This window comes from Adiantum capillus-veneris, chromosome 25 (genome assembly GCF_014529385.1).
Source record: "Adiantum capillus-veneris isolate H3 chromosome 25, ASM1452938v2, whole genome shotgun sequence".
Lineage (NCBI taxonomy): Eukaryota > Viridiplantae > Streptophyta > Polypodiopsida > Polypodiales > Pteridaceae > Adiantum > Adiantum capillus-veneris.
The window spans coordinates 39,303,526-39,329,517 of NC_140955.1; the positions used below are offsets into that span (position 1 = coordinate 39,303,526).

A 25,992-nucleotide genomic window follows, 5' to 3' on the forward strand; every position below is an offset into this window, starting at 1 on the left:
GGTGAGGTGTCACAATGATCAATGAGTGGATAGAGTCATCTGCCTCTTAGCCGTAGGTTTAACAATGGCCTCTTCTATCCTTTTTTCCACCACCAAGCACACATGGATATTTAGGGGCACCATGGCCAGTTTAGCACCCACCAAGGCCAACACATTGCACACACATGGGTCCGCCTCTATCAATGGTGCTAGTCTTCTCATAGTAGCCCCATCGTCAATCATTACAAAGGCATCCTTGTTATTGAATACCATGGGTCCACCATGGCTCTTGCCCCTTCTCCATGGAGGTATTCCCAACCATGATGCAAATGTCATAATAATTGTGTATGTTTCAAATGAACGTGTTTTGCATTTGTATGAGGTATATTTTTTACATGTGCTTAGTCCACGACTAGTGTCTTTTGTGAAAGCATGTTTGATTGATTGATTGATAGATTGATTGAGAGAGAGAGAGAGAGAGAGAGAGAGAGAGAGAGAGAGAGAGAGAGAGAGAGAGAGAGAGAGAGAGTTGGATGAGATTAATCCTTGTAAAATTTTAAATAAACATTATGGGAATGTTATTGTCAGTCTAGTGCATGGAATTGTAGGCCACAACCACCACACCTCTCTTTGCCTTTGCCTTTGCCTTTAAAATGAGGGTAGGAAGAGTCACCTCCATTGTCTTCATTTGAAATATCAAGCCATATCAATCCCTCTATATCTCTCCCTCCACCTTCCACCCTTCATGTCCACCGTGGCAGTTGCATCATGGCTCTTGATGAAATTCATTAAGACTACCTTTGAGGAATCTTGAAGGCTAAGAAGGTAGCTTTCACCCACCAAACCACATAGGCGAAAAAGAATGTAGCTTGCTTGTTGGGCTATGCATCAGATGGCCTAGAGTATTTGGCGAACTATGAGGAGTTGATGGACGCCCCATGGGGCTGTGGCTCATTATGGCAAGAAACTGCATAAATGTGGCAGTCAACATGCTAGCCAACAAAAAAAAACACATTATAGAGGAAAAAAGGACGAAAGTGTGCAAAAAGACTTGTAGCATTCACAAATTTCTTAGCTTGGCCAAGGGATGTGGACTAGGCCACCATGGTCAAGAGACAAGCTTTATGTTTGCATCCATAATCCAAAGTCCTGCATTGACTGATGTATTGAAACCATAATCTCCCACATCAATAGGCGGAAGCTGCACCGTTTCACAAACAAAATCTTACATCATCTGCCACCTTGTAGGATATGGCCCCCCTCCTCCTGAATCTTCATAATTGGGAAAGGTCTTCTTTGCACCTTGTTGGTAGTGGCCCGGATTATGCAGAAAGGTCAGTAAAACACTTTTCCCTATCCACAACATTTCTTATTGGAAAGGTTTGTCACTGTAAGACTCGTAGAAACTGATTGAAGCTAGCTGTCGGAAACAAGAAGCTCCTCTACTTTATTTTCATTGCATTCTCAATGTGAGATGAGCCCTTTTTGAAATGTTGTATGTTCTAATTTTTCGTTTACAATGGGAAAGATCCGACTTCCTTGCTCATGGATAGGAGACTGCCCTTATGGATCTACCTTTGCACGTGAAGTTTTGAAATGTTCTTTTGCTTCTTAGCTCGTAAAAAGCAAGTAACCGAAAGTTAACATGAGATTTTCAGAAGTAGGAAAGAAACTACCATGCATGTCACATGCAAACCAAGATCTATTCATGCTTTAACTTCTATTCTACAAACTATAAAGATGCCATTAGGTCTCTCCAATCTTAGAAAAATAAAAATTCTTTCAAAACATATTAAGTGCATAAGTGAAGGGTGAGTTTAGGAAATGAAAAAACAAATGAAGGTGGAAAGTCAAAAGACAAATGATGATGGAAAGTCAAAAGACCTTTTGTGTCCATATAAATAGGTGTTTCTCCACTCTTTCATTTTTCCTTTAGCGTTTTCTTCTAAGTTCTCTTTAGCGTTTCTCTCTCTCTCTCTCTCTCTCTCTCTCTCTCTCTCTCTCTCAATGTTGTATTCATCTTTCTTAGGTAATATTGTTGATTGCCTGTTGTTACGTGCTATAGATTAACGCATAGTTTTTCTTGTTTTTGAGTGGAATCTTTGGACTAGGAGCACCTTTTATTTTTTTTGAAGCCATTAGGGATACCTTTTAATTTTGAAGCCATTATTCCACCATGCTTTCATCATAGTGTTCAATAGTAATGCATGTATATGGTTTTCTCTTTACGGTTGTACATGTCTAGCATTGGAAAGAGGTAATATTGGGAAGGGTAAACCGGTTTTGCTAACACACAAGTGAGCCAATTGGGTCTGTTCAAAAAGAAAAAAGTGTGAATCTCATTGTATCACTAATGCTTCATTGATTCTAAGGCTATCCAAACAAGTGAAAGGGTCACGACGGCTTTCAAAAACAATAAGAAAGTGATAAAATTGTTAGGTTGAATTAAACTCGTATCAGTGTTTGGGAAAGGATTGCCTCAGCTTAGTCTTGAGCCGATTGAAAATCGAGACTAGCTAGCTGCAAACCATGGTAAACGAAAAAACAACCGATGAAATATGTGAGAAGGTCGTCCAAAAATTTTACAAATCTCAAAAATTTTGCTAGTATTTTTGATTTTCTTCTTTGTGAGGAGGAAACTCGATCAGCAGCCGTTTAATAGAAGAGACTTTCTCAAACATTAACACTGACTGGAATCAAGCTATAAAATGCAAGAAATGTAAAGCTATGTGAAGTTGTGAAATGAAAAGAACTAATTAATATATGTGTATGTGTATAAAATTTATTAGAATTATGCAAGGTGAGGCTTCACTTTAGCATTCTAAAAAAAAAAAAACATGTGTTGTGTGTGTGTGTGTGTGTGTGTGTATAATTTACTAAAATTATGCAATGTGAAGCTTCACTTTAGCATTCTAAAACAATAAAATACAAGAAAAGTAAAGACATGTCAAGATGTAAAATGAAAGGTAAGTCTCCATCATGCACTAAAGACAATGAAAGTCTCCCTGAGGCACAACACTAAGGGTTTCTTTTAGAAAGCCAAAAAGTATGCCAATTTGATGAGGCCCTTTGAAATTGTGTTCGGAACTAAAACAACATTAGGTATGGTAAGGTTCATCAATTATCACACCTTGTGGATTCGAGATTATGCTAATGAATACCCATGCTTAGATCATGCATGCATAATATGAATCACCATATTTTGGATTATAACGGAAAAAATTCATGAGATTTCATATGTTTTATGAATTCCTTTGTGATTCCATGGTTTGACTTTTCTTAGATTTCATCATGTATTTATCCCACATCAATAGGGTACACGTGGACAAGCAAAGTAAATGGCTCCACCTTTTGAAATGTCTCGTGCTTTTACCAAGGCAACTAGTAAAATCAAGGCACTATCGTGCAATTATTGGAAAAAAGATTGTGTCACGGGACTAACAATGGCCGTGTTGGCTAAGAAAGAAAAGACAATTGGAAACGATAATTGTCGCATTGTCATTAGAAGCATGTCATTCATGTTGAGCTTTTGCATAGCATGATGCAAGCCAAAATAAAATTACACAAATTATACTATGAAATTTCCAACAACTTACTAACATTCCTCGTAAAGAATTTTAAGGTCTAGCAATCTACGTTCTTTTTTACAAAGACCAACTTAGAAAATCTTTGGAAACATCTTCATTTTGATTTTCAAACTTATAGCCTAGAAAGCTTCATTTAAGCAAGTTGTTCTATTTTAGGCATCTTGAGAAAGGAAAGTTGACATACATGTGGCAGAGCGCATACTTTTGATTTTATAACAAGACCTTGTAAAATGTTTTTTTGAGGAAAAAAAGGCTCCTATCATAGAAGCTTAGCTTGCATTAGATAGTTCATTTTTGGCAAGGAGAAGGGAGAAATGTGTACAATTTTTTGTTTGCCTTGGTATAGTTTTTAAATGAATCCCTTCATTTAAGGACCTCATGACTTCCCTTTCAAACTTCCGTTTAAATCAATTTTCTTTCATTGGAAATTGTCCCTCATTTATGGGCCACAAGAATTTCTTGTTTTGATAGAGCCATCTCCTTGTTCAAAAAGCATCCTCAGAGGAAGGGGCTTAGAGCCTATGACACATGTCGAAATAGAGGCATCACATTCCCCCTTTCTTGATTATTTAAAATTTACTTACATATCATTAACTCGAGTATCAATTGAAATTGACTAGTTTGCGATGTAGTTCATATTTCTAGGATTTTCCTTGCAATGTTGTATAGCACTTTTTTTTTTACCTTCACGTAGTTTTCATGCCTAATTGATGGTCATAAATAGAGCACACAAAATTTACCCATTGAACTGTCCTTAGAAAAGGAACTCTTAGAGGACAAAATAGGTACATCATTAAAACTTTCTATTTGTACCATATTAGCATGATGTGTGAATAATTCGTTTAGCTCTCATAGCTCTTCTCATTTGTCTTAAATGACCAACCAAAAACAATAACTTTAGAATCCCTCCAACAAGCTACCATAACTATTTATAAGAAAAATATTCATTGCCACAATGTAGATAAGTTTAAACCTTTGAAGTCCATATATACAGTGGAGAATTGATACATCAAAGCTCATAGAAATAAAAAAACAGGCAATCAATCACACGTCGTCGCCATTAAAATTGCACAAGGGGACATCATAAAAAACAAGGTGAAAAGTCACAATGGCATACATGAGACCATGCAAAAAGAGTGTGTGACCCACCAATCAATGTGCCTCTTTATGAAAGTAGAAAAAAACATATGTCAATTGTCTCTCACACTGGCCTACATATACAAAAGGCAATGCTTAGTTAAATATAGAAAGACCACGTCGTTTGCTATCATGAAACTTGCCATGTGGCACTAATCAACAAGCTCCCAATAATTCTAAACTTTAGTAAGGCTTTATGTAGGCCAATAATAGATAGCTTGGAAGGTGGTTCACAATCAATGAGCTGGCCGAGTGTTCCTTTTAAGTCTCTGGAAGATATTCAAAAGACCACCATCCTAGGTGCCATAAAGAGGATAAAAAAGTACCAAGATATTCTCTCCCCTAATTGTCTTAAGGCATGCAAGTATTGTGATCCCTAGTGCAACGTTTGTAGTGTACAACAATCCCAGCCTTTCAGCTCTACTTGCTTTTGACATCCTCTTTGAGAAACCATGCAAATGAACCAGAAGTTCACAGTTCGCCTCTTTGATTGGATGTAGAAATTAGCCACAAAAGAATAACTGAGAATGGTACCACCCCATAAGCTCCCACACGGAAAGCCGATTCTAACTCCTTAGACAACACACCGATGCGAGACCAATCTCCACTATAGCTGCAACAATAATATTTTCAAAAAAATTGATCAACTGGTTTGTCAATGATAAAGATAATCTACCAAAAAACTTTCAAGTTTCAATACCTCTCTCTCTCTCTCTCTTGTCTGTCTTTATCCAAATAGACACAATTCACACACATATGCACGCACCCACGCTGCAAAAAGGTAAGACAACTTTTATTAGAGTAGATGACAAAGATGATTGCCCGTGAAAGAAATTAGTCATGTAGCCTATGTTGCTTTTATAACATGCCCCCTACCTCCAAGCCACTTTGAAATTCCTGAGGATAAGTCACAAACCACTCCCATGAGTTTTGGGAGCTTATAAACCGTGTTCATAGACATCCAAACCTAGGGAGCCGCTCATCAAAAGTTCCCTATATGATCATGTCATGTGCATTCAAAAGATCGCCACTAACATCCCTATATATGTACTATATGTACTCTATGGGTGTCCTTGAAAAACCCTCCCCACCCTCTAATGTATCTCTTGTATACATGTTTAAAGTAAAATATGGTCGTTTCTATTAATTTGCATGTATGATACATTTTGGAAAAGATACCACATATAAGTCACCAAAGAAATTTTACAATCCTCCTCCAAGCAATGCAAGACTCTGCAAATCCCTTGAGGGTAGGTAAACATCTGTATCTACCAACCATTCCAAAGAAGAGATAATAAGAGGACACCATTTGTCATTAAAGGCCTCCAAGGGATCCAATAACATCCAGTTGTTCTGCAACAGTGAAGAAGCTAAAATCCATCTCCCACGTCCTAGAAGATAGTGGAACTCAACCAAACTCCCTTGTATGTACTAGATTATCAAGCTACCTCAACGTCGTCCAAAATGTCAGGACCACATGGCCTCAATGTGCCACGTAACCATGCTGCTAACGCAAAGCCAACACAAACCCTAGGGGTACTTGTTTGGTCACCCTTGTGAGCCTGTTCGCTGACCAGACAGTTCTACTAAATTAGTTAGTTAGAGCCCCTGCATAACCCACTTGTACATATGATAAACGAGGGCGCCTATAAAAATGCCACATCATAATGAACTAATAATAACCTGTTATAACTATGTCAGTCGGCATAATTGTGCCACCTTGTGGTGATCTAGGGAAAAATGCAATATACAAAGACTCTGACCCCATGAACCTAGGAACAGGGGTCTCACCGCCTGCCAACCTCCGAGTATGCACATACATTGCTCATACAACCGGAGAAGGAACATCTACCTCAAATGCGGCGGGACACTACGACAAAACAGCCCTCACTCCCTAATCTGCTCCTAGGAATCATTCCTTTGGATCTTCGGAAGTCTGTACCTCCAACTGCACACCAAACACCCAACCTCCAACTGCACACCAAACACCCAACCGCTATGGTTGCTTTAAATACCACAAAGTCCGACGAGCCTGCTCGAAATGAGACTTGGCCGGCTTCTACACGAATGAGCTGAGAAGTCCCATCGAGAAACTAATGTCAAAACGGGTGCTTAGCAACCAAAATAAGAGAAGAGACTAGATTCCAATATTCATAGCATCAGCTACATCTAAGGGATCATACACGGACGACTTCTGGTTAGGTTCCATCAGAGTAGAGATAGGTCAGCACTCGGACATACCAAAAGTCTTCCAAAATTCTTGGACATAGGGCTGCTGAGAGAGAAATATGGCCCTCTCTGTCTGCAATATCTCCAATCCAAGCAACTAATGAAGCAAGACAAAATCTATCATCTCAAACTCCTTTGTTAAGGTCTCCATTATACCACGAATATGCCGGCCATGGCTTACTGCAATCACAAGATCATCCTCATAGAGGATAACACGTATCATAAATCCTCCCTCTCTGAAAAGACATAAATCTGGGTCTATAGAAGAACAACAAAAGGAATGTTGCCGGAAGAAAGAATCGACCTTATTGTATTGTGCTCGAGGAGGTTGCTTCATGCCATAGAGAGCCTTCTGCAAACTATAAACTTTGTAACGAGATCCTGAAACTGGGAATCTTGAAGGCTGCTCCATATTGTTAGAATGCATATCCCTGTCCGATGGTGGCTCCAATATCTCCCAAGACCAGATTAGGGAGTGGGGGACGGTTTTGTGGCTATGCCTGGCCGTATTTGAGGTAGACGTACCTTTTCTCAGCAATGCACGGTGTTGCCCATCCAATAGGCTAGCATGAGGCGAGACCCCTGTTCCTAGGGTTTCCTAGGGTCAAAGTTTCCAATGTTCTGCACCTGTGCTACTAAATGTGTGTTGCAGGTCACTTTTAGTAAGTTTACACATTTACTAGCATTTTTGGGATCATGGGGTTTTCTGGCTGAGTAGGGCAGATTTCCCATTTCCCTATATATGCAACCCCCCCACCCCCCGTACTTTATGGCATGTTGTGATCAATGAGCAGAGCTTCCAACATTTGGGCTACATCTCTCTCTAGTGTTTTCTCTCTCCAGATGCTGTAGCCTTTTCTCTCTCCTCTCTCAAGCGTTTTCAGCCACCAGTCTCTCTCTCTGAGTCCAAGATTTGTCAGGTGTGCCAAATAGAGCCAGAGACAGAGCTACATTACATATGTCACTGCCCAGTATACTATGAGATACGAGGCCGCTTTCACTATCTATTAAGAGAGGGTTTTGGGCCACTTTCTAGAGTCATGAGATACCAGGGTCAAAGATGCCTCGGATCATACTTACTGGAGATTCGCAAACACACAGAGGACCTCTTGAAGAGGGTGAGAGACCAGCAACAGCGGAAGATCACAGATTTCTTTCAATCACACACAAAGGAGTTCGAGTAGTCCCCCACAGCATAACAACACCAGAGGCACCAAAGGCATACTGCTTGATCGGGCGATAGAGTTGGGGCGGTCCCGTCGCCCACGGATGAGAGGGCCCTCTCAATATCAACATAAATTGCAACAGAGGATCCATACTATACTGGCGCGACATAGGATCCTTCCCGGATACTGATGTATATGTATATGATGCCTCGAATGTCAGAGAGCTTCATTGTATCAGCTCACCCTTTGTCTTTAGCTTTCACCCCACCCCTACCCACTCTTTACTTTTTGTACCCAGACCTGGTATTCGATTCACCACATGTAACCTTTTGGTCTCATAGGTCATTTTGGCCTCTTGAAGACGTTAATATTACATTTCATTTCATTTCATCTCTCTCTCTCTCTCTCTCTCTCTCTCTCTCTCTCTCTCTCTCTCTCTCTCTCTCTCTCTCTCTCTCTCTCTCTCTCTCTCTCTCTCTCTCTCTCTAAATTTTTGCCATCGATATCTCTCCCTCTCTCTAGCGCTCCCCTTTCCCTCCGTGATCTCCTACTTGTAGGTTTGCACTTGCAGATTGCTACATGTGCCTGTTCGGTGGGCGGTACGCGATAGAAGTTCGTCTACGAGGAGATTTGACACCATAGATCCAAGATCCATTGGTTCCCGGTCTCGAGAGGAGGGTTGCTCGCGGTTGTAGACGAGATCGCTCACCTTATTCCATTGCACCTTCGACATGGTATCAGAGCCACGGCATGCTCTTGAATCGAATTGGTAGTCTGTGCGAGTTTTTGGTGCTAAATTTCACAACAAAAAGAGATGGTTTGCGTTGTAGTGGGTAGATTTGAAGGATTCCCTTCCTCTCCCTCGACCTAGCCTCGTCACATGCCCAAGTTCTCTCACACAATGGAGAAGAGTGATGATTCTGACATGAACTCGGTCCGTGATAAAGTACAACCTGAGGTAGCAACCCCTCAACAAGAGTGGGGATATTGGTCCCAGTTCTATTCCAGTGTAAATGGTCCCAGTTCTACTCCGGAGTAGGTGATCAACCAATCAAGATACCTACCTCTCCCTCGGATTGGCAATTGAATGCCGACAACCATGTCATTTGAAAGCTACCATGATGGCGGTTTTCGACTATTGCGAGCTTGGAGGCTTTGTTTCGAGCAACTTTCAAAAGCCAAAGGATCCTTCGAGAGCGAAGTTATCGAAGTATGTCAATGTTCGAATCCGATCTTTTATAATCCTCAATAGTACTACATTTGTCACATCCGATTGATGAAGGACACAAAGTTGATTTGGGATCGGCTTTCTGTGGGGGAGCAGGAGAGAGAGCCCACTTGCTATCCTATGCAATGAGAGTGAAGGAGAAGAGGAGAGTGGCGCAGAAGAAGCTCACGCAGAGAGAAATCGTGAGAGAGAGAGAGAACGCTCGTAGCAATCTGGGAGAAGTCACACATTTCATTTGGGCTTGACCTTCGAGTATATGAGTAGGGGGCCATTCACACTTGGGCCCCCTCACTTATAAGTCTTTTAACTTATAAGTTAATAAGTACAAGGCACTTAGGCTTTTATTCCCTAACAACCTCCCACCTAAAGGCAATGTACCTTGGGAGATCAAAGAATCAACTAACTATAATACATCAGCTGATCATGCACTTACTCCTCCAACACCCATCATCTGTCGGCAATATGCAAACCGCTCTGCTGGAAGACTCTTGGTCAAAAGATCTGCAGGATTGTCATCTGTGTGCACCTTGACAAGTATAATGCTCTTGTCATCAAGCACACTTCTGATAAAATGATACTTCACCTCTATGTGCTTTGTCTTGGCATGAAAAACAGGATTCCTTGCAAGCATAATAGCACTTTGACTATCACAGTGTAGCATAGGAACCGGTGACTTAATGCCAAGCTCTTCTACCAAACGCATGAGCCACAAAGCTTCTTTGCATGCCTCAGTGGCAGCCACATACTCAGCCTCAGTGGTAGACAAAGCAACACATTTTTGCAGTCTAGAAATCCAAGAAACTGCACCTCCTGTGAATGTAAACACATATCCAGAGGTTGACTTCCTGCAATCTGGATGTCCAGCAAAATCTGCATCTGTAAAGCCATGCACAGATGTCTCACTCTTCCCAAAACAAATGCACAAGTCTTTAGTGCCTTTCAAGTATCTCAAGATACACTTCACTGCTTCCCAATGCTTTTTGCCAGGATTGCTCATGTACCTGCTTACCACTCCCACCGCAAATGCAATGTCCGGACGTGTAGCAACCATAGCATACATCAAACTGCCAACGGCTGATGCATAAGGAATCTTGGCCATTTCAACCCGCATATCATCTGTGTTTGGGCAGTCATGTGCAATCAGTTTTACATATGGAGGCAGCGGAGTACCAAGTGCCTTTCCCCCATCCATATGAAAACGATGTAGCACCTTATTAACATAATCTCGTTGAGATAGATACACACGCCTGTTAGGTCTATCTCGAGAGATACGCATGCCCAAAATATGATTAGCATCACCAAGATCCTTCATGTCAAAGCGATTCTTTAAGCTTTGCTGTAATGCATCTAACTCCGTGACATTTTTACCCGCAATAAGCATGTCATCAACATACAAAATCAGCAATAGAAGAGATCCATCACTTGCCGTTTTGATATACAAACAGTGATCAGAATGACTTCTTTTGTATCCTTGAGACCTCATGAATGTATCAAACTTGTGATACCATGCACGGGGAGACTGTTTCAAACCATACAAGCTCTTCAAGAGTCTACATACTTTCTTCTCTTGCCCCTTTGACGCAAAACCTTCTGGCTGCATCATATAGATCATCTCAAGCAAATCGCCATGCAAAAACGCTGTTTTGACATCCATTTGCTTTAACTCCATATCTTCAGAAGCAACCAGGCCTAAAACAAGACGTAATGTGGCAAGCTTTACAACAGGAGAAAAAATCTCATCAAAATCAACACCATGCTTTTGCTTGTACCCTTTAGCAACCAAACGTGCCTTGTACTTAGAAGAAGCATCAGATGTGACCTTGGTCTTGTAAACCCATTTACATGGCAGAGCCTTATGCCCTTTAGGCAAATCAACCAAGTCCCATGTATGGTTTTTCTCCAAAGACTGCATTTCCGAAACCATTGCTTTGAACCATTTCTTACTGTCTTCCCGTTGCATAGCCTCTTTATAGCAAGACGGCTCACCACAATCAGTAAGCATGACATAGTCCAAAGACGGTTCATATCTATCGGGGGGCCTTGTCACCCGAGTAGACCTACGCACCCAATGATCCATAACAGGTGGATTTTCAGCCTGTAAACCATCAAAAACAGCAGGCTGTTCAGCCGGTTGCATCGCAACAACGGGCGGTCTAGGAGCATCAACCTGTTCCCCTACTTGTGGTGCATCAATGGCAACTTGTTGGGGCTGATTTTCAGCAGCTAATGGCTGATTTTCAGCACCATTTTCAGCATGTAAAGGCTGCTGAACATTGGGCCTTCTTGGCTGTCCATATGTAACATCTTCACGAAAAACAACCCGGCGCACTTCCTCGACCTTTGTGGGCTGTTTGTGCATGCAATTCTCATTGAAGATGACATCATTGTTGCGTATGATTTTCCGTAATGCGGGATCCCATAATCTATACCCCATTTCACCATCCTCACCATATCCTAGGAAAATGCATTTATGAGACTTTGGTTCTAGTTTGGTGCGCAGTTCACTCCGGATGTGAACATAGGCCTCACAACCAAACACTCTTAAATGTGCATATGAGGGTGGCTTGCCAGACCACACCTCCTCAGGCACCTTTCCACCCAAAGCCTTACTAGGTGAGCGATTAATCAAGTGAATAGCTGTTTGCATAGCTTTTGCCCAAAAACCATGAGGTAATGCAGCATGTGACAGCATACTCCGAACTTTCTCTTGGATAGTCCGGTTCAACCTCTCTGCAACTCCATTCTGAGAGGGATTAAAAGGAGCCGTGAGCTCTCTTTTAATACCTTTAGTAGCACAAAAGTCAATAAATGCTTTTGATACATACTCCCCCCCATTGTCTGAGCGCAAAGACCTAAGCTTCTTGTCAGTTTGATTCTCAACAAACGCAAGAAACTTTTTGAAAGTATCCAAAACATCGCTTTTAGCACGTATTGGATACACCCACACCTTACGTGTAGCATCATCGATAAACGAGACAAAATATTTCTTTCCCCCTAAGGACAACTGTGGCATTTCACATACATCGGAATGCACTAAGTCTAACCTGTCAGACTTCAAAGAAAGAGACCTTTTGTGCGGTGTTTGATTGTGCTTACCATAAATACAGTGCTCACAATGAGAAAAATCAGCATACCTTAAACACGGCAAATAACCACAACGAGACAGAGTTTCCATTCCTCTTTTACTCATGTGTCCCAACCGGCCATGCCACAAAGAAACACTTGGATGCTTGGTTACGGCGACAACATGGTCACGCACACTAGATACATGCAAAGGATACAAAGTGTCCGATTTACAACCCTTGGCTACAATCCGGGCCCCTTTACAAATTTTCCACTTGCTATCACCAAAAGTGGTGTGATAGCCTGCATCATCTAGCTGCCCTGTACTAATCAAACTCTTCTTGAGTTGTGGCACATGGCGCACTTTGTGCAAAACAAAAGTCATACCATCAGCAAAGGAAAACTGGACACTGCCAATACCTGCAATGTCACATGCATAGTTATCTCCCAAATAAACAGTGCCCTGCACCTCACCTGAGTACTGTGTAAACCAATCCCTATGAGGTGTTACATGAAAGGAGGCACCTGAATCAAGAATCCAAGTATGCATGTCCACATCAGAACCCATAGCAAGGGTATGTGCATCCACAGAAGAGGCATTGAGTACATCAGTGCTGCTGTCACTGTCACAACTACTAGCAACATTGATTTCCTCAATCAGCACAGTGCTCTTCTTGGCATTTCCCTTGTCCTTTGCATCAGTTTCAGCACCCTTGTTCTTCTCTTTCTTCCACTCATAGCATTCCCGTTTATAATGCCCTTTCTTTCCACAATGATGACACACAACATCTTTCCTACGAGATTTGCTGCGTGCCCTGTCCTTACTGTCAGATTTCTCCCTCTGTTGAGACTTGCCTCTCAAGTGCAAAGCATTAGAAGACCCACCTGTGGTGTTCTTCCTGTTCATCTCTTCCATCAAGAGAGAACTCTCTACATCTGCATACTTAAGTGACGCACTTGAGTTACTAAGAGCTGTCCGGAATACATCCCAACTCTCGGGTAATGTGCATAGCAGAAAAGTAGCTTTGAACTCCTCATCAATCGTGAATTTCAGCTCTGTCAGTTGGCTGAAAATAGAATTGAATTCATTGAGGTGCACTGACATGTGCGTGCCCTCCTTCATGCGGAGATCCATAAGCTTCTTAAGCCAATACACTTTACTGGCAGCACTCTGCTGTGCATACAACTCGTCTAAACGCTTCCACATGCCCCATGCTGTCTGCTCATTCTCTACATTGAAGAGTAAATTGTCAGACACCGAAAGCATGATCGTGGAGCGAGCCAACTCGTCCACTTCTTCCCATTCTTCAACCTCCATATCAACCGGTTTCACACCTTGTAACTTAATAGGTTTCGCCTGTTTCTTCTGCAACATCACATTATAACATTGCTTCTTCCATATAGCAAAGTTATGGGCCCCTTCAAGCTTGCGAATGTGCAACAAATTGCCACTTTCACTGCTAGAAGCCATTCTGAGTGATTGCAAACACTGAAACCCTGTTTTGCCGACCTAAACACGCCCAAATGTGCGCAATCGGGCAAAAAACAGCTTGCTGTTACAGAAAAACAGCAAGCAAATTTCGCGCGAAATCACCCCAAAACAGCGTACATACACTGCCAAACCCTTACCAAAGGTTTCCACAAGGTGTATACATCATTTGCTTGCTGAAATTCCCTGTTTTAGGGAAAAAATCAGACCTGTAAATACCTGTTTTGCTGAATTTTCAGAACCTCGTTGGTGGAAACACCTGTAAGATTGACCTGTGAGACTTGCCCTAATGAGATTGCATCAAATTGACCCCGAAATTGGTCAATTTCAGCAGAAATAGGCTGCTGTTCGCCAGTTTTTGAAACCCTAATTTTGGGGAAACTGTCACCGGAGGTCGATTCTACACGGTGAGAGGATCCCTTCGCGACAGAGTTGATCGAAAACGGTTGAATATCCTTCCCGCAGCGAGCAAGAACAGAATTCTGATCTGTGTTGCGAAAATGGCTCTCTTGGAAACCCTAAAGCTCTGATACCACGTGTGGGGGAGCAGGAGAGAGAGCCCACTTGCTATCCTATGCAATGAGAGTGAAGGAGAAGAGGAGAGTGGCGCAGAAGAAGCTCACGCAGAGAGAAATCGTGAGAGAGAGAGAGAACGTTTGTAGCAATCTGGGAGAAGTCACATATTTCATTTGGGCTTGACCTTTGAGTATATGAGTAAGTGACTAGGGGGCCATTCACACTTGGGCCCCCTCACTTATAAGTCTTTTAACTTATAAGTTAATAAGTACAAGGCACTTAGGCCTTTATTCCCTAACACTTTCATCACTATATGATCGAGTCTCTCCAATGAAGCGGATATCCTTGGAGGTGCAGTTGAGGACTCTGGATGCGAAGCACTCATCCATGAGGGATCACATCAACAAGATGCAGGAGCTTCAACAGGAGATACTTCATATGGAAAAGATTGTCAGTTCAGAGGACATAGCCATCAAGCTTTTGGCCCAATTACTCCTCAGTACACCAATTTCTATTCTTCGCTGATTATTAGTGACTGGCTGAATACTATTTCTTGGGACGAGATTGTTCCAATGGTGTTGGACCAGAGGAGCGGTTCAATAAGGAGAAGAAGTCAGGCTACGAAGCCTTGGCCGGTTCTTCCAACAACAACAACAAGAAGCAAAAGGGTAAGAAGAAAAGCAACAACAATCCAAAGAAGAGTGATGTTGAAAAGGATAGCTTGAAGGCAGATCAGCATTGCAATCATTGTGGGAAAAAGGGCCATTATTGGCAAAAGTGTCCAAAGCGAGTTGGAGATGCTGAACTTCTATGGCGGGAGCGGAGCAATCACCAGCCTTTGTTCATTTGGAGATCCTACCCTCAGAGGACTCTCCAGGGACAAGGGAGGTTGAGACGTTCTTGCGGTTTGAGATGGTTGTGATTGGATTCTGGATAGTGGCACCTCACGGCACATGACACATTCGAAGGATCTTTTGCCAACATACGGCGACACTGTGGTACTATTTTCATTGGTGACAAATCTGAAATTCATATCCAATGCAAGGGTTCCATGGAGTTGATTCCACACGGCAGAGGGGGTACGCATACCTCCAAGGTACTTTATGCTCCAAAAATGGGATTTCATCCTTTGTTTGTGCACAAGGTGTGCAAGCTAGGAATGGAGGTGATTTTCACGAAGGATGTTGTGTCCATTCAGGATCGAGACTAAGGTAAGGAGGTCAGAAGGGCAAAAAGGAGAATGGTCTCTACATGCTCCATGGTCTTCCTTCATCGATGAGGATTCCCACGTGTGATTTATGGCATTATAGGTTTGGTCATTTGAACAATGATGCTCTTTGGCATGCTTTTTGTGAGCAAATGCTTCAGTACAAAGGTGTATACCTTACGTAAGGAACGGTTTGGATTCAACACGTAAGGTATGCACCTTTGTACTGAAAGGTACGTAATAGTATATACCCTTTTCTTAAAACATACATTCTACATTTTTGCAAACATATCAGTCAAGTATCCATTCATTACATAGTGTCTGCAAACGACCTTACTCCATAGACAACTATATAACTATCATAATTTGTCAGGGGTTTTTCCCACGTATGGAGAACAATCGTTAGAGTTTGAGCATGTCTTTGTATTTGTCTTGTCCGTCTCAGTATCTCCTAAGAAGAGGTGATAGGGAGTGGGCTGTTTTGTGGCTGTTCTTGGCTTAAATGAGGTAGTTTTCTCACGTTGGGTTTTCCTAGCAAAACAACGTCCCCCCTCCCCCCCCCCAAAGAAAAAAAAAAAGTTGTGTACTGTACGAATCTGTACGTACTGTTTCGCATCGTACTGTATGGATGCGTACGTACATACTCTTGCAACCTTGATTGACACGTCTCCACAACTTTGCTCCCGTTGGATCCTTCCACTCCTTAAAGTCGCTACTGCCAAAGCCAAAGATTGTCGTCGTCATTGCTCTCCAACAAGCAAAGTTCTGACCACTCAATTGCCAATTCCTAGGAAAGGTTCATTGAATAGGGATCTTGATTAACACCCACGTAGAACTACAACCAATCTCCCCAATACTCGCCACCCTTTGTTCCTTCATCTAAAATTCCTCATATACATCTTCATCATGGACCGAATTCTTGTCAGAACCTTCAACCACATTCATGGTTGGTTCTTCAACCACATTCATGGTTGAGGAAAACTCGGCATTTGAATCAGCTAGGATAGGTTGAGATGAAGAAGGTTTTCCATATCAGCCAAAAACAACACCAAATCAGACCCAAGAGGGTGAAAAATAGCAGCAACTAGCTCTACGGTCCTCTTTGTCACGAAAATTCAGCACCACAAACTCGCATAAATCACCAATCCGACTCGAGAGCACACCATGGCTCTGATAACATGTCAAAGGTGTAGCGGGAAGGGCGAATAGGATAATGATCAAGTCTGCAACTGTGAGGAAGTCTCCTCTCAAACACGGGTAGGCACCGGATCTCCGATCTACCACGATAAAACTCCTTGAAATCAGCCTCCAATCAATGGGTCACCCACCTCAAAACAGAGTTACCAAGGAACGTGTATCTAAGGGGCTAGAACGCCGAAACGGAGTTCCAAGGCAGAGGTGAAGGCTGGAACGTCTTCAAACAGTCAGACGTTCTGAACAGCACTGCCAAACGAAACAAAACCACTAGAACGGTCTCAAAAGGGCCGGAACGGTGTTGGAACGGACGGCACGGCTGGGCAGCTGGCCGGACGGCCAGGCTCTATTCAACGAACTAAAATCCAGCTAATAGTTATAAACGGGCAGAAATTTGGGAGGTTAAATTTCTTTTTTTGTGACCTCCCCCTTGTAAAATGCACCCCCCAAGTGACAATGCATTGTGCACATGCCACAAGGTCTAGCCACTAAGCTCTTATGTATCTAGTATCTACTTAGTACTCTCTCTCTCTCTCTCTCTCTCTCTCTCTCTCTCTCTCTCTCTCTCTCTCTCTCTCTCTCTCTCCATGGCCTCTTCTTGTCATACAACCCCCTCAGTCCATGCGAGCAACACTCAAAAGCCAAAAGAATGGTCGTGGTGGGATGAAGTGACTTCGGAGGGCACCTTGTCAGTGGGGAGAGGTGCTCGCGCATGGGCATGCAAGCTATGCTCTCACCATCCGAAAGGGGGCCACGACAAAGTGAGGGCACACTTTCTTCGAGTGTCAGGACATGAGGTAAGATTTTGCACCAACGTAAGCGCTGAGAAGGAAGAGCTTGAGGAAAAGGATCGGCAATTCAACCCTAAATCCAAGGCCGCACGCAAGGCTATCAACCCCAAGACCCTCATTTTCTCTTCTTCCACTCTACCCGGTGAGTCTTTATCTGGTCCGATTCGTCGTCAAAGGACCCTTGCGGCTTGCCACCTCTTGGGACCCAAAGAAGAAGAAAGAGGTGAATGCCGCTGTTGCTCGATTCTTTTATCACAACCATATCCCATTTGTCGCGGTTTGTTAACCTTTATTGATCTTCTCTCTCTTCATAGTTTCCTCCGTTCTCTACGTTTCCGCCACTATGATCTCTAAACTATGATACTAACCTCTTCCATGTGTGATCAAAATAGGTTGGAGTATTGGAAAGATATGGTGCAACGGATAAGAGAGTATGGCACAAGCTATGTGCCGCCATCTTCAGAAGCTCTCCGAACAACTTCGCTCGATTGAGAGAAGGCAGTGGTGGAGTAAGCGACTCTCAATATACAACGCCTTTGGGCAAAACATGAGGTTATCCTCATTGCTGACAGGCGAGCGATACGAGAAAGAGATCCATTCATGGCCTCGTCGCATACTCTAAGTGAAAATATGTACTTTGTGCACTCTCATGATGCCACTGAGAGTGGCAAGTCCACCGATGTCCTCGCCGCAGAGTGGACAACAGCCACAGGGAAGCAACATGTGATGGCTTTTGTCACAGATGGAAAAGCATCAAACACGGCAACAGGAGCTATTGTAGAGGGCCACTATCTGCATGTCACAGTGCTTTTGCATGGCACATTGCTTGAACAACCTTTTAAAAGACATTGGCAAGCTAGGATGGATCGCCCCAATCATTGCAGATGCAGTAAAGATTGTGACCTACATCAACAATCACAATTTCGTTCGGTCTGAGTACCTCAAGAGGTTGGGTGGCAAAGTGCTCCTCAATATTCAAACACCCGCTTTGCATTCAACTTTCCTCTCGTTTGTAGGTTGTCTGAATGTCAAAATGCGGTCCGAAAGGTTTTCATTAGTGATGAGTTCACCGTCTCCTTCTATACAAGGACTGTCTCACAGGGATTGTGTGCAAGGAGAAGGCAGAGAATTTAGAGTTCTGGAAAGAGCTCAAGAGTCTAGCTTCGGGTTGTGGATGGTATGGAGCCTTGCATCGGCAAGGTTTATACGGCCATGGACCGCATGATTGAAGAGCTTGCACGGCTTGACCGGATGTAGAGTGATATGCAGAGATCCATGCACTTTGTAGCTTGAGGTGGAATTCATATGCCTCTCCTATACACGGGACAGCATACACGGTGAATCCACAACTCCAAGGTGCAAGGCACGAGACGGATAAAGAAGTCATGAATCAATTCACAGAGATCTTGAACAAGATGGCCCTAGACAAAGATGGGCGAAGTCACAAATGGCCGGACATTGTGTCGCCAATGTGAAACGGCCGCAACCAAGGATTTCACCCGCACAAGTGAAGGGCAGGTCGTGAGATGGTCGGCCGATCGACCCTGAAATCCGAAAAGTAAAAGTGTCTCTTGGTTCAATTCAAAGTCATTTAGGCCTAACGTGGCACTTATAAGTTGATGGGTACTAGGAAATTAACTTAAACAGGGTAGAGTGGACACATGGCGGCACCAGATTAATTGGACAGACTCATCCCAAGAGGAGACGTCCATTTTTGGGAGAGAAGGGCTAATCTTCTTCATTAGCTGCCTACAATGTGTGTGTGAGTAGTGGGTGAAAGGTCTTACAGCTTTAATGGAAAGCTTGCCTTCTCTGTAAGGTGCAGCCGAAGTGAATGTTGATCTTGCTCAAGATGAGTGCTCCAAACTGTGCTCAAGGGTTCCTTTTACTTATAGAAGGGAGAGCCTTCCGCTCCAACTTCGGCTATGGTCGTGCGTCTACCTTCTTCGAGAATCTCCGAGGAGGAAAATTCCTGAAACCACTTCCAACACAAAATCATGAACATACCCATTCCATGTAGAGTGATTGGAAAAATACTATTCTTCCGACAAGACTGTGCATGCAATGCAAATGAACAAAGTGACGAAGTGCCAAACCGTTCAACAAACATACGCAAAAAAGAGGATTGAATCTTGACCTTTCGACCTAAACCTATCAACTGTGGCAAATCACAATGGAGATGCCAATGCTAGATGGACAATCTTGCTTGTGCTCTTTCTAAGATTGTATCATGCCAAGGAAGAGACATGTAAAAGCGATTGACAAAACGAATTGGTAAACAATGTGAATTCCTTGAATGCAAACTCTTTTGCTTTTCGAAATAATCTGCATACATCCGTGCTCGTCCATGAATGAATCATGTGTACCGTACAATACGGCATGCCTATGAAAAGGAAACACATAAAGACGGTGACGAAAATACAAGAAACCGTCACGTGCTGACTAATCATGCGAACACACAATATTTCCTGAGTGGGTTCCTTGGACCTCGGCTTGAGAGCCAAGATCGGTTCTGCGTGATTGATAGTATTTGTAATGAAGTTAGCTTCACTAGAAAAATCATTATCTAAACCATCATCCTTGTGAACATGGGTCATGCTTTGAAGAAGAAAGGACTGAGAGAGTCTCCTTCTCATGTTTCTTTTCAAGCTTCGCCTCCACATTAGAAATGAGAGGTAAAGAATGAACAACTTCCTCACCACGAATAATAACGGGAGAGTCACTTTTGGCATTTAGAGTGAGAGTATTGTCTGCCCAATCAATGAGAGGGTTACGCTCAGAAAACCATCTAATGCCCAACATTATATCACATCCTGAGAGAGGAGACACTACAAATTTTCAAACCGAAGGAAGCTTGTTGAACAGCGAATAACAGGCACTCTCATGTAATGAGAGTCCATACCGAGAGCGAAACCCGACACCTCGAGAGGAGATGTCTGGCGAACCTCCAAGCGGGCTCTTTCTACAAGAGAGACACCAATCACATCATTCATACTACTTGAATCAAACAAGACCACCATGTGTTGACCATTCACATGACCATAACACTTCATGAGAGACTCATCAATGAGAGGATTATAAGAAACTTGGGACACACTAGTGTGTTCATATATGGCATTAACAGAGGATATGGGTTCTGGGTTCTTTAGGTTCGTTGGATGGGTTCTTAGGACATGTGCTCTTTATATGACCCTTGACGTGACATTGATAACAACAACCTTCCTAGAATAAATAACTTGTTCTTCTGCCGTTATGTATCCTCCAATAATTCCTTGTGTGGCTTTTTCATTTGGAGTGAGCTAAGGTTTAGCGGGTGTGTTAGCTTTACCCTTAGATTCATTTTGAGAGTTCTTTTTCGAACGATTAGAGGAAGATTGGATAGAAGAGTTACCGTTCTTGCCGTTCTGTGGGTTCTGAGAAATCTGAGAGGTACTGTGAGAAGACTTGTTCTTCTTAGGCTTTCCTTTGTTGTGCTTCATCTCTTGGGAGAGAGCAATTGCTACCCCCTTGTTGAGATCCACGGGGTCGAATACTTCTACATCAAACTTGATATACTCCTTCAACCCGAAAAGGAATGCCTCTTTGCACTCATCATCTGATTTGCGTAATTGGGTGCCGAGCTGCAAAACGCGGTTAGAGAAAGACATGACTGGCATACCATTTTGCTTGAAATTGCACCACTCATGTTTCAACCGCGCTAAGTATTGAGGTGGCATAAACCGCGCCTTGAGCTTGTCTTGGAAGTCGACCCAATTGAAGCAAAGGGGCACGCCTTCTTCGGCTTCCTCTAGGTGTGCAATCAACTGTGCCTCTTGCCATGCGTGATACCAATTAATGGCATCACCGGCAAGATACATGGCCGTCGTCAAAATTTTGCTATTTCATGTTTTCTTAGTTCTTGCAAAATAAGCAATTAAATTGATGCAACCAAGAATAAATAACATTAGCATCCATCTTACCGTCATACTTACTGTCACAAGGACGTGGCAACTGCTAACCTTAGTTGTTGGTTTCTTTCCAATGATTTTTGTTTAATTTTTGAGACCCTCTTTTTGAAGTTGCAAATGGTCGGACATTGTATGGCCAATGTGAACAGTAGTTTCGCCCGTAGACAGGAAGTTGGTCGGCACTGGAAATTGTATAGTAAGAGGATGTCTAGGCTCAGTTCAAGATCATGTAGGTCCCCCCGTCACACTTAGCAAGTTGGTGGATACTAAGAAGTGAACTCAATAAAGGCATAGTGCCAAGGTGGGGTCATCGAGGGAAAGTACCCAACAGTTGGGCCACATTGCATTTTTGGACGTGGTCCCAATGGGGATAGATGGTCAGATGACCAGTGGGAGTCCAATGGAAGCATCCCCCCAAAATTTAGGGAACTTCTATTTTGGACCATAAAATCTGTTCGCGTCATTACCTCTAGAATGACAAGGGGAACATTTTAGAACTCTGCTGCAAAGTCAACTCGGGAACCAATCGAAAGATTTTTAAGCGGGAAACTACTTGTAAATGTGCCAACTGGCACCTTTCTGTGTACTTTCCTCATGCAAAAAACTAGCGCTCGATTTCTAGCTCGGAAGGGCCTCATTTGCAAGCTATCACAAGTTAAGAGCTATTGACTACAAGCTTTCCCTCTCATGTACAGTGTGGTGCAAGAAGTCATGTCCTACACACCTCACACTGCTCTCTCTCCCCTACGTGCAGTAATGTGATGCCCCTCAAGAGGGCTCTTCATTTGACTCATGTACATCTGTGAGGTCTTACTGTTCAGGTTCGTTTTCAGCGCTGGTTATGTGCTGAATTTGGACTGTTTTTCAGCCTCACGGATGCCATAACCATTAAAAACAATGCCCCACGGTTAGAGGACAGTTCAGGGACTGTTTAGGGCTGAAAACAGTGCAAAAACCAGTAAATACAGCATGCTGAATTTACTGTTTTTGGGCAGAAATCAGAGGGTTTATGTCAATGGAAGCGAGTTCCAACAAGGGAATTGGGTTCGGGCAAGTTTTGGGGCTGTTATGCTGCCGAAATTTCGCCAGAACTGTTGATATCTAGCTAGATACAGGTAAAGAATTCCCAGGATTCTTCTTTGTAATTTACCCTCTTAAAGAATAAAGAAATGTGAGGCCAACAGGTTGTCGGTGTCTGCTCGTAGCATTCTAGCTTCCGAGCCGTGTGTGTGCTTTAAGTGATAATTCCCGTTACACGTTCCTTCTGCAAAGGTTTCTCTGAGTGTGAAAGTCTAAAGTAAAGTAAAAATTCGGATGAAAGCCATAGCCTACCGCCCTACGGGCCAGTTTCACTTACTGAACGTCAACTTCTCAATGACGAGGTTGTTGGAATCCGCTTCTCAACTTGTGCTACCCGATGATTCGCCCACGTCCTTGAGTGGCTCGGATTTCGAGATGAGTGCCTGTAGGACCAACTCTTGGTCTCTCTGCATCTCACGTTCTAATTCCAAGGCCGCTCGTCTATCTTCGGCAGCTATGCGTTGGGCTTCGCGTGCTTGCTCACGCTCAAGCTCAATTGCTGCCTTTCTTTCTTCGCCCGCCAAGCTCGCTTGCTCACGCTCATGCTCCAAGGCTACCCTTCTTTCTTCGCGCTAGCGATCCAAGTTTGCCTTTCTTTCTTCGCGCTCGCGATCCAAGACTGCCTTTCTTTCTTCGCGCTCGCGATCCAAGGCGGCGTGTTGCACCTCTTGTTGTAGCATCATGTCCATCATCAACTTGACCAAAGCCTCCATGGGATTTGGTGCAACTCGTGGCGTAGATGGAGAAGGGGGAGGGTCGGAAAATCCTTTGGAGGGGAAAATTCTTCGTCACCATCTCCATGCTCATCACCTTTACGCAAAGTATCCATTCCGCTTCAGGTGATGACCATACACTGAGATCTTGGGTACTTAAGTTCTCGAGGAACTTGGGTTCTTGAGGTTCTTGAGTTCTTGAGTTCCGGAGCTTGCAATTGGTGTTTGAGAAGGCTTTTCTCTTACCCGTGCTTGACTCTTCCCTGCGGGCGCACCCCTTGGCGGCCTTGCTTTTTCCCACCTCACGTCAATTGGCCGGCCGCTAAGTGCACAGTCCGCTCTTAATGAGTGAAAAGAGGAACAAGGGGAGGTCGGACGAGCCCTTCTTTCTTGGGTTACCTATCACTCTTCAAAAACGCGATTAGGAATCGACACGCCCAAGTGGACATGGGTTACGTGCGACCGCAACAAGCAAAAAAATTCTTGTGGTACTTTCCTTGAGTGATACACAACACTGACAAAGCTCTGATACCAATGTGAGGTGCAACGGAAGTGAATGTTGATCTTGCTCAAGATGAGTGCTCCGAACTGTGCTCAAGGTTCCTTTTACTTACGGAAGGGAGAGCCTTCCGTTCCTTTAGTGAGAGAGTGCAATGATCACAAACAAGTGAATGCTACTGTGAATGAAGGTGCTGAGACTGAGAGAGAGAGAGAGAGAGAGAGAGAGAGAGAGAGAGAGAGAGAGAAGAATATGACACCAGACAATTCTCAAACCCTCCTCCAAGGGCACCCCTCTCTATGGCAAGAGAGGTCTATGCTATTGATTGCATGAATCTGGTACAATGGTCTACTTGCCGACGATGTCGACGACAATGATGACGACGACGAGGCCGGGCTGAAGTTTGAAAACGCTAGGGCTGAAAAAGCTGAAATCTGCTAACTACTGACTCTCTGCTGAATACTAATACTGTGTCGGCGAGGACACACGCGAGGACGACGCCGCGACGACAATGTGCTGAAAACGCGGATGCTGAAATCTTCGGACAGCGGGCTGAATCGGAAAACACTGGCTGACTCGACGGTACGACGAGGATCTGCTACGGGTAGGTGAGATCTGCGAGGCTAAGGGCTAAATCTGCGGTGTCTAAGTGCTGAAAACTGAAAACGCTGATGTGCTTGGGCTGATCTGACGCCGGAATCTGCTAACGCTAGGCTAAGTGCTGCAAACTGAAAAACGTCAGTTGATCTGTAGCAAAAACGCCAAGCTCATCTGCAACCTGAAAACGCTATCTGCTTCTATTGGCTAGAAACGCTAGGGCCTCCTACCGGTCTTGCTAAGAAGGTGCACTGCAAGTTGCTGGAACTTCTTCTGCCTCTTCTGCCAGAAAGTGCTAGCGCTAGGTTTCTTTTATAGAAACTTAGCAAACTTGCCCTACTCACTTTTCCAACAAAGTCACTTATTAAATAATAAGTGAAAAATGAGTAAATAGGGAAAATGGGTTTTGTGCACTGTAAAATGCTCATGATGGGTAATGAATCATGAATGTCATGTTGATGATCATGTTGTGTGCAGCCGCGGATATGCAACTACTATAAGTGCCTAAACATGCACGGCCTGCACACAAAGGTGCCAAAACACTTCCTAAGCTGACCTGAACCCTAGACCTGAGATAGCTTGTCCACATGCACATAGGGTTAGATGTGCACGTGACATCTCCCTTGCCTTATGTAGCACGATGATTCCGCTCTCGTGCACCTCTCCCCCCCTTTGAATACAGAATCGTGATGCGCAACTCAAGGAATTTCTATCTGTATGTACAGTTGTGTGGGTTCATGCACGTTTGTCGAGGCAAGAGCCTCTTGCACAGGTACTGGATTGGCTAATTGCTAACCCCCCACAAGTACACGTGAACTCGAAGAGATTTCACGCAAGAAATCTCATCCGATACAAGGGGCAAGTAGCCCTACACGTGCGGGAGCTCAAGGGCTTGCTACGGATCAAACCGGCATGCGAAACCATGTCACAAAATGATAACGTGGCATCTCCGCAAATAACCAAAAGTTAAAGTTTGTCCCAACTTATAGGATAGGGTCCTATCCTATGGGGCCCTGGGGACACTAGAGAGAAATAAAGAGAGAGGTCGCATTAAAGTGCTAACGTAGCAGCTGTGCAATTCCGCGTTTCACGCTGATTGATGATGCGACAACTGTACGGAATTCTGTGATTTGCGCTGGCAAGAGTTAGCGCTAGCTTTTGGGGTTCAACGCTTCTGAGTCTAAAGCTTTTGATGTACTGCTTTGCCCTCTAGTGAGTCTGCCGGCTGGTCTCATGGTTCCGTCGCAGGGACAAAATCACTTTTTCCTCAAAGAGTGAGCCTTGGTTGGTTTTCGGCGAGGGCACAGAGCACAAGAACTTGGAATTACACTAGGGCTGACAGAGTGAATGACACCAGGGAAGAGGGTTTCTCTTCACAGGACAGACATGTTGTTCCTCCTCCAGTGTTTTGTTAGACTTACACCACTCTGCTGCTTCACATAGGTCTAGGGCATACTTGTATGGCTAGTATGTCTCCGGGCTGGCCACCCATAGTCTAGGTTGTACCTGGTCCGACCGCCCAAGTTTGGGGCCAGCTGCCCACCTTGTCCGGGCGCCACATATATATTTC

General features: G+C 43.6%; 1 protein-coding gene across 1 annotated transcript in view; it reads right to left on the bottom strand.

Annotated features, from left to right (window-relative positions):
- Nucleotides 1-4,707: 4,707 nt before the first annotated feature.
- The window catches only part of LOC147424754 (DNA-directed RNA polymerase subunit beta), a 39,457-nt gene continuing 18,172 nt past the window's right edge, over nucleotides 4,708-25,992 (bottom strand). The window contains exon 2 of the mRNA XM_086500274.1: nucleotides 4,708-5,316. Coding sequence (XP_086356400.1) covers nucleotides 5,175-5,316 — 142 coding nt within the window. The 3' untranslated portion in view covers nucleotides 4,708-5,174. The remainder of the gene's footprint in view (nucleotides 5,317-25,992) is intronic.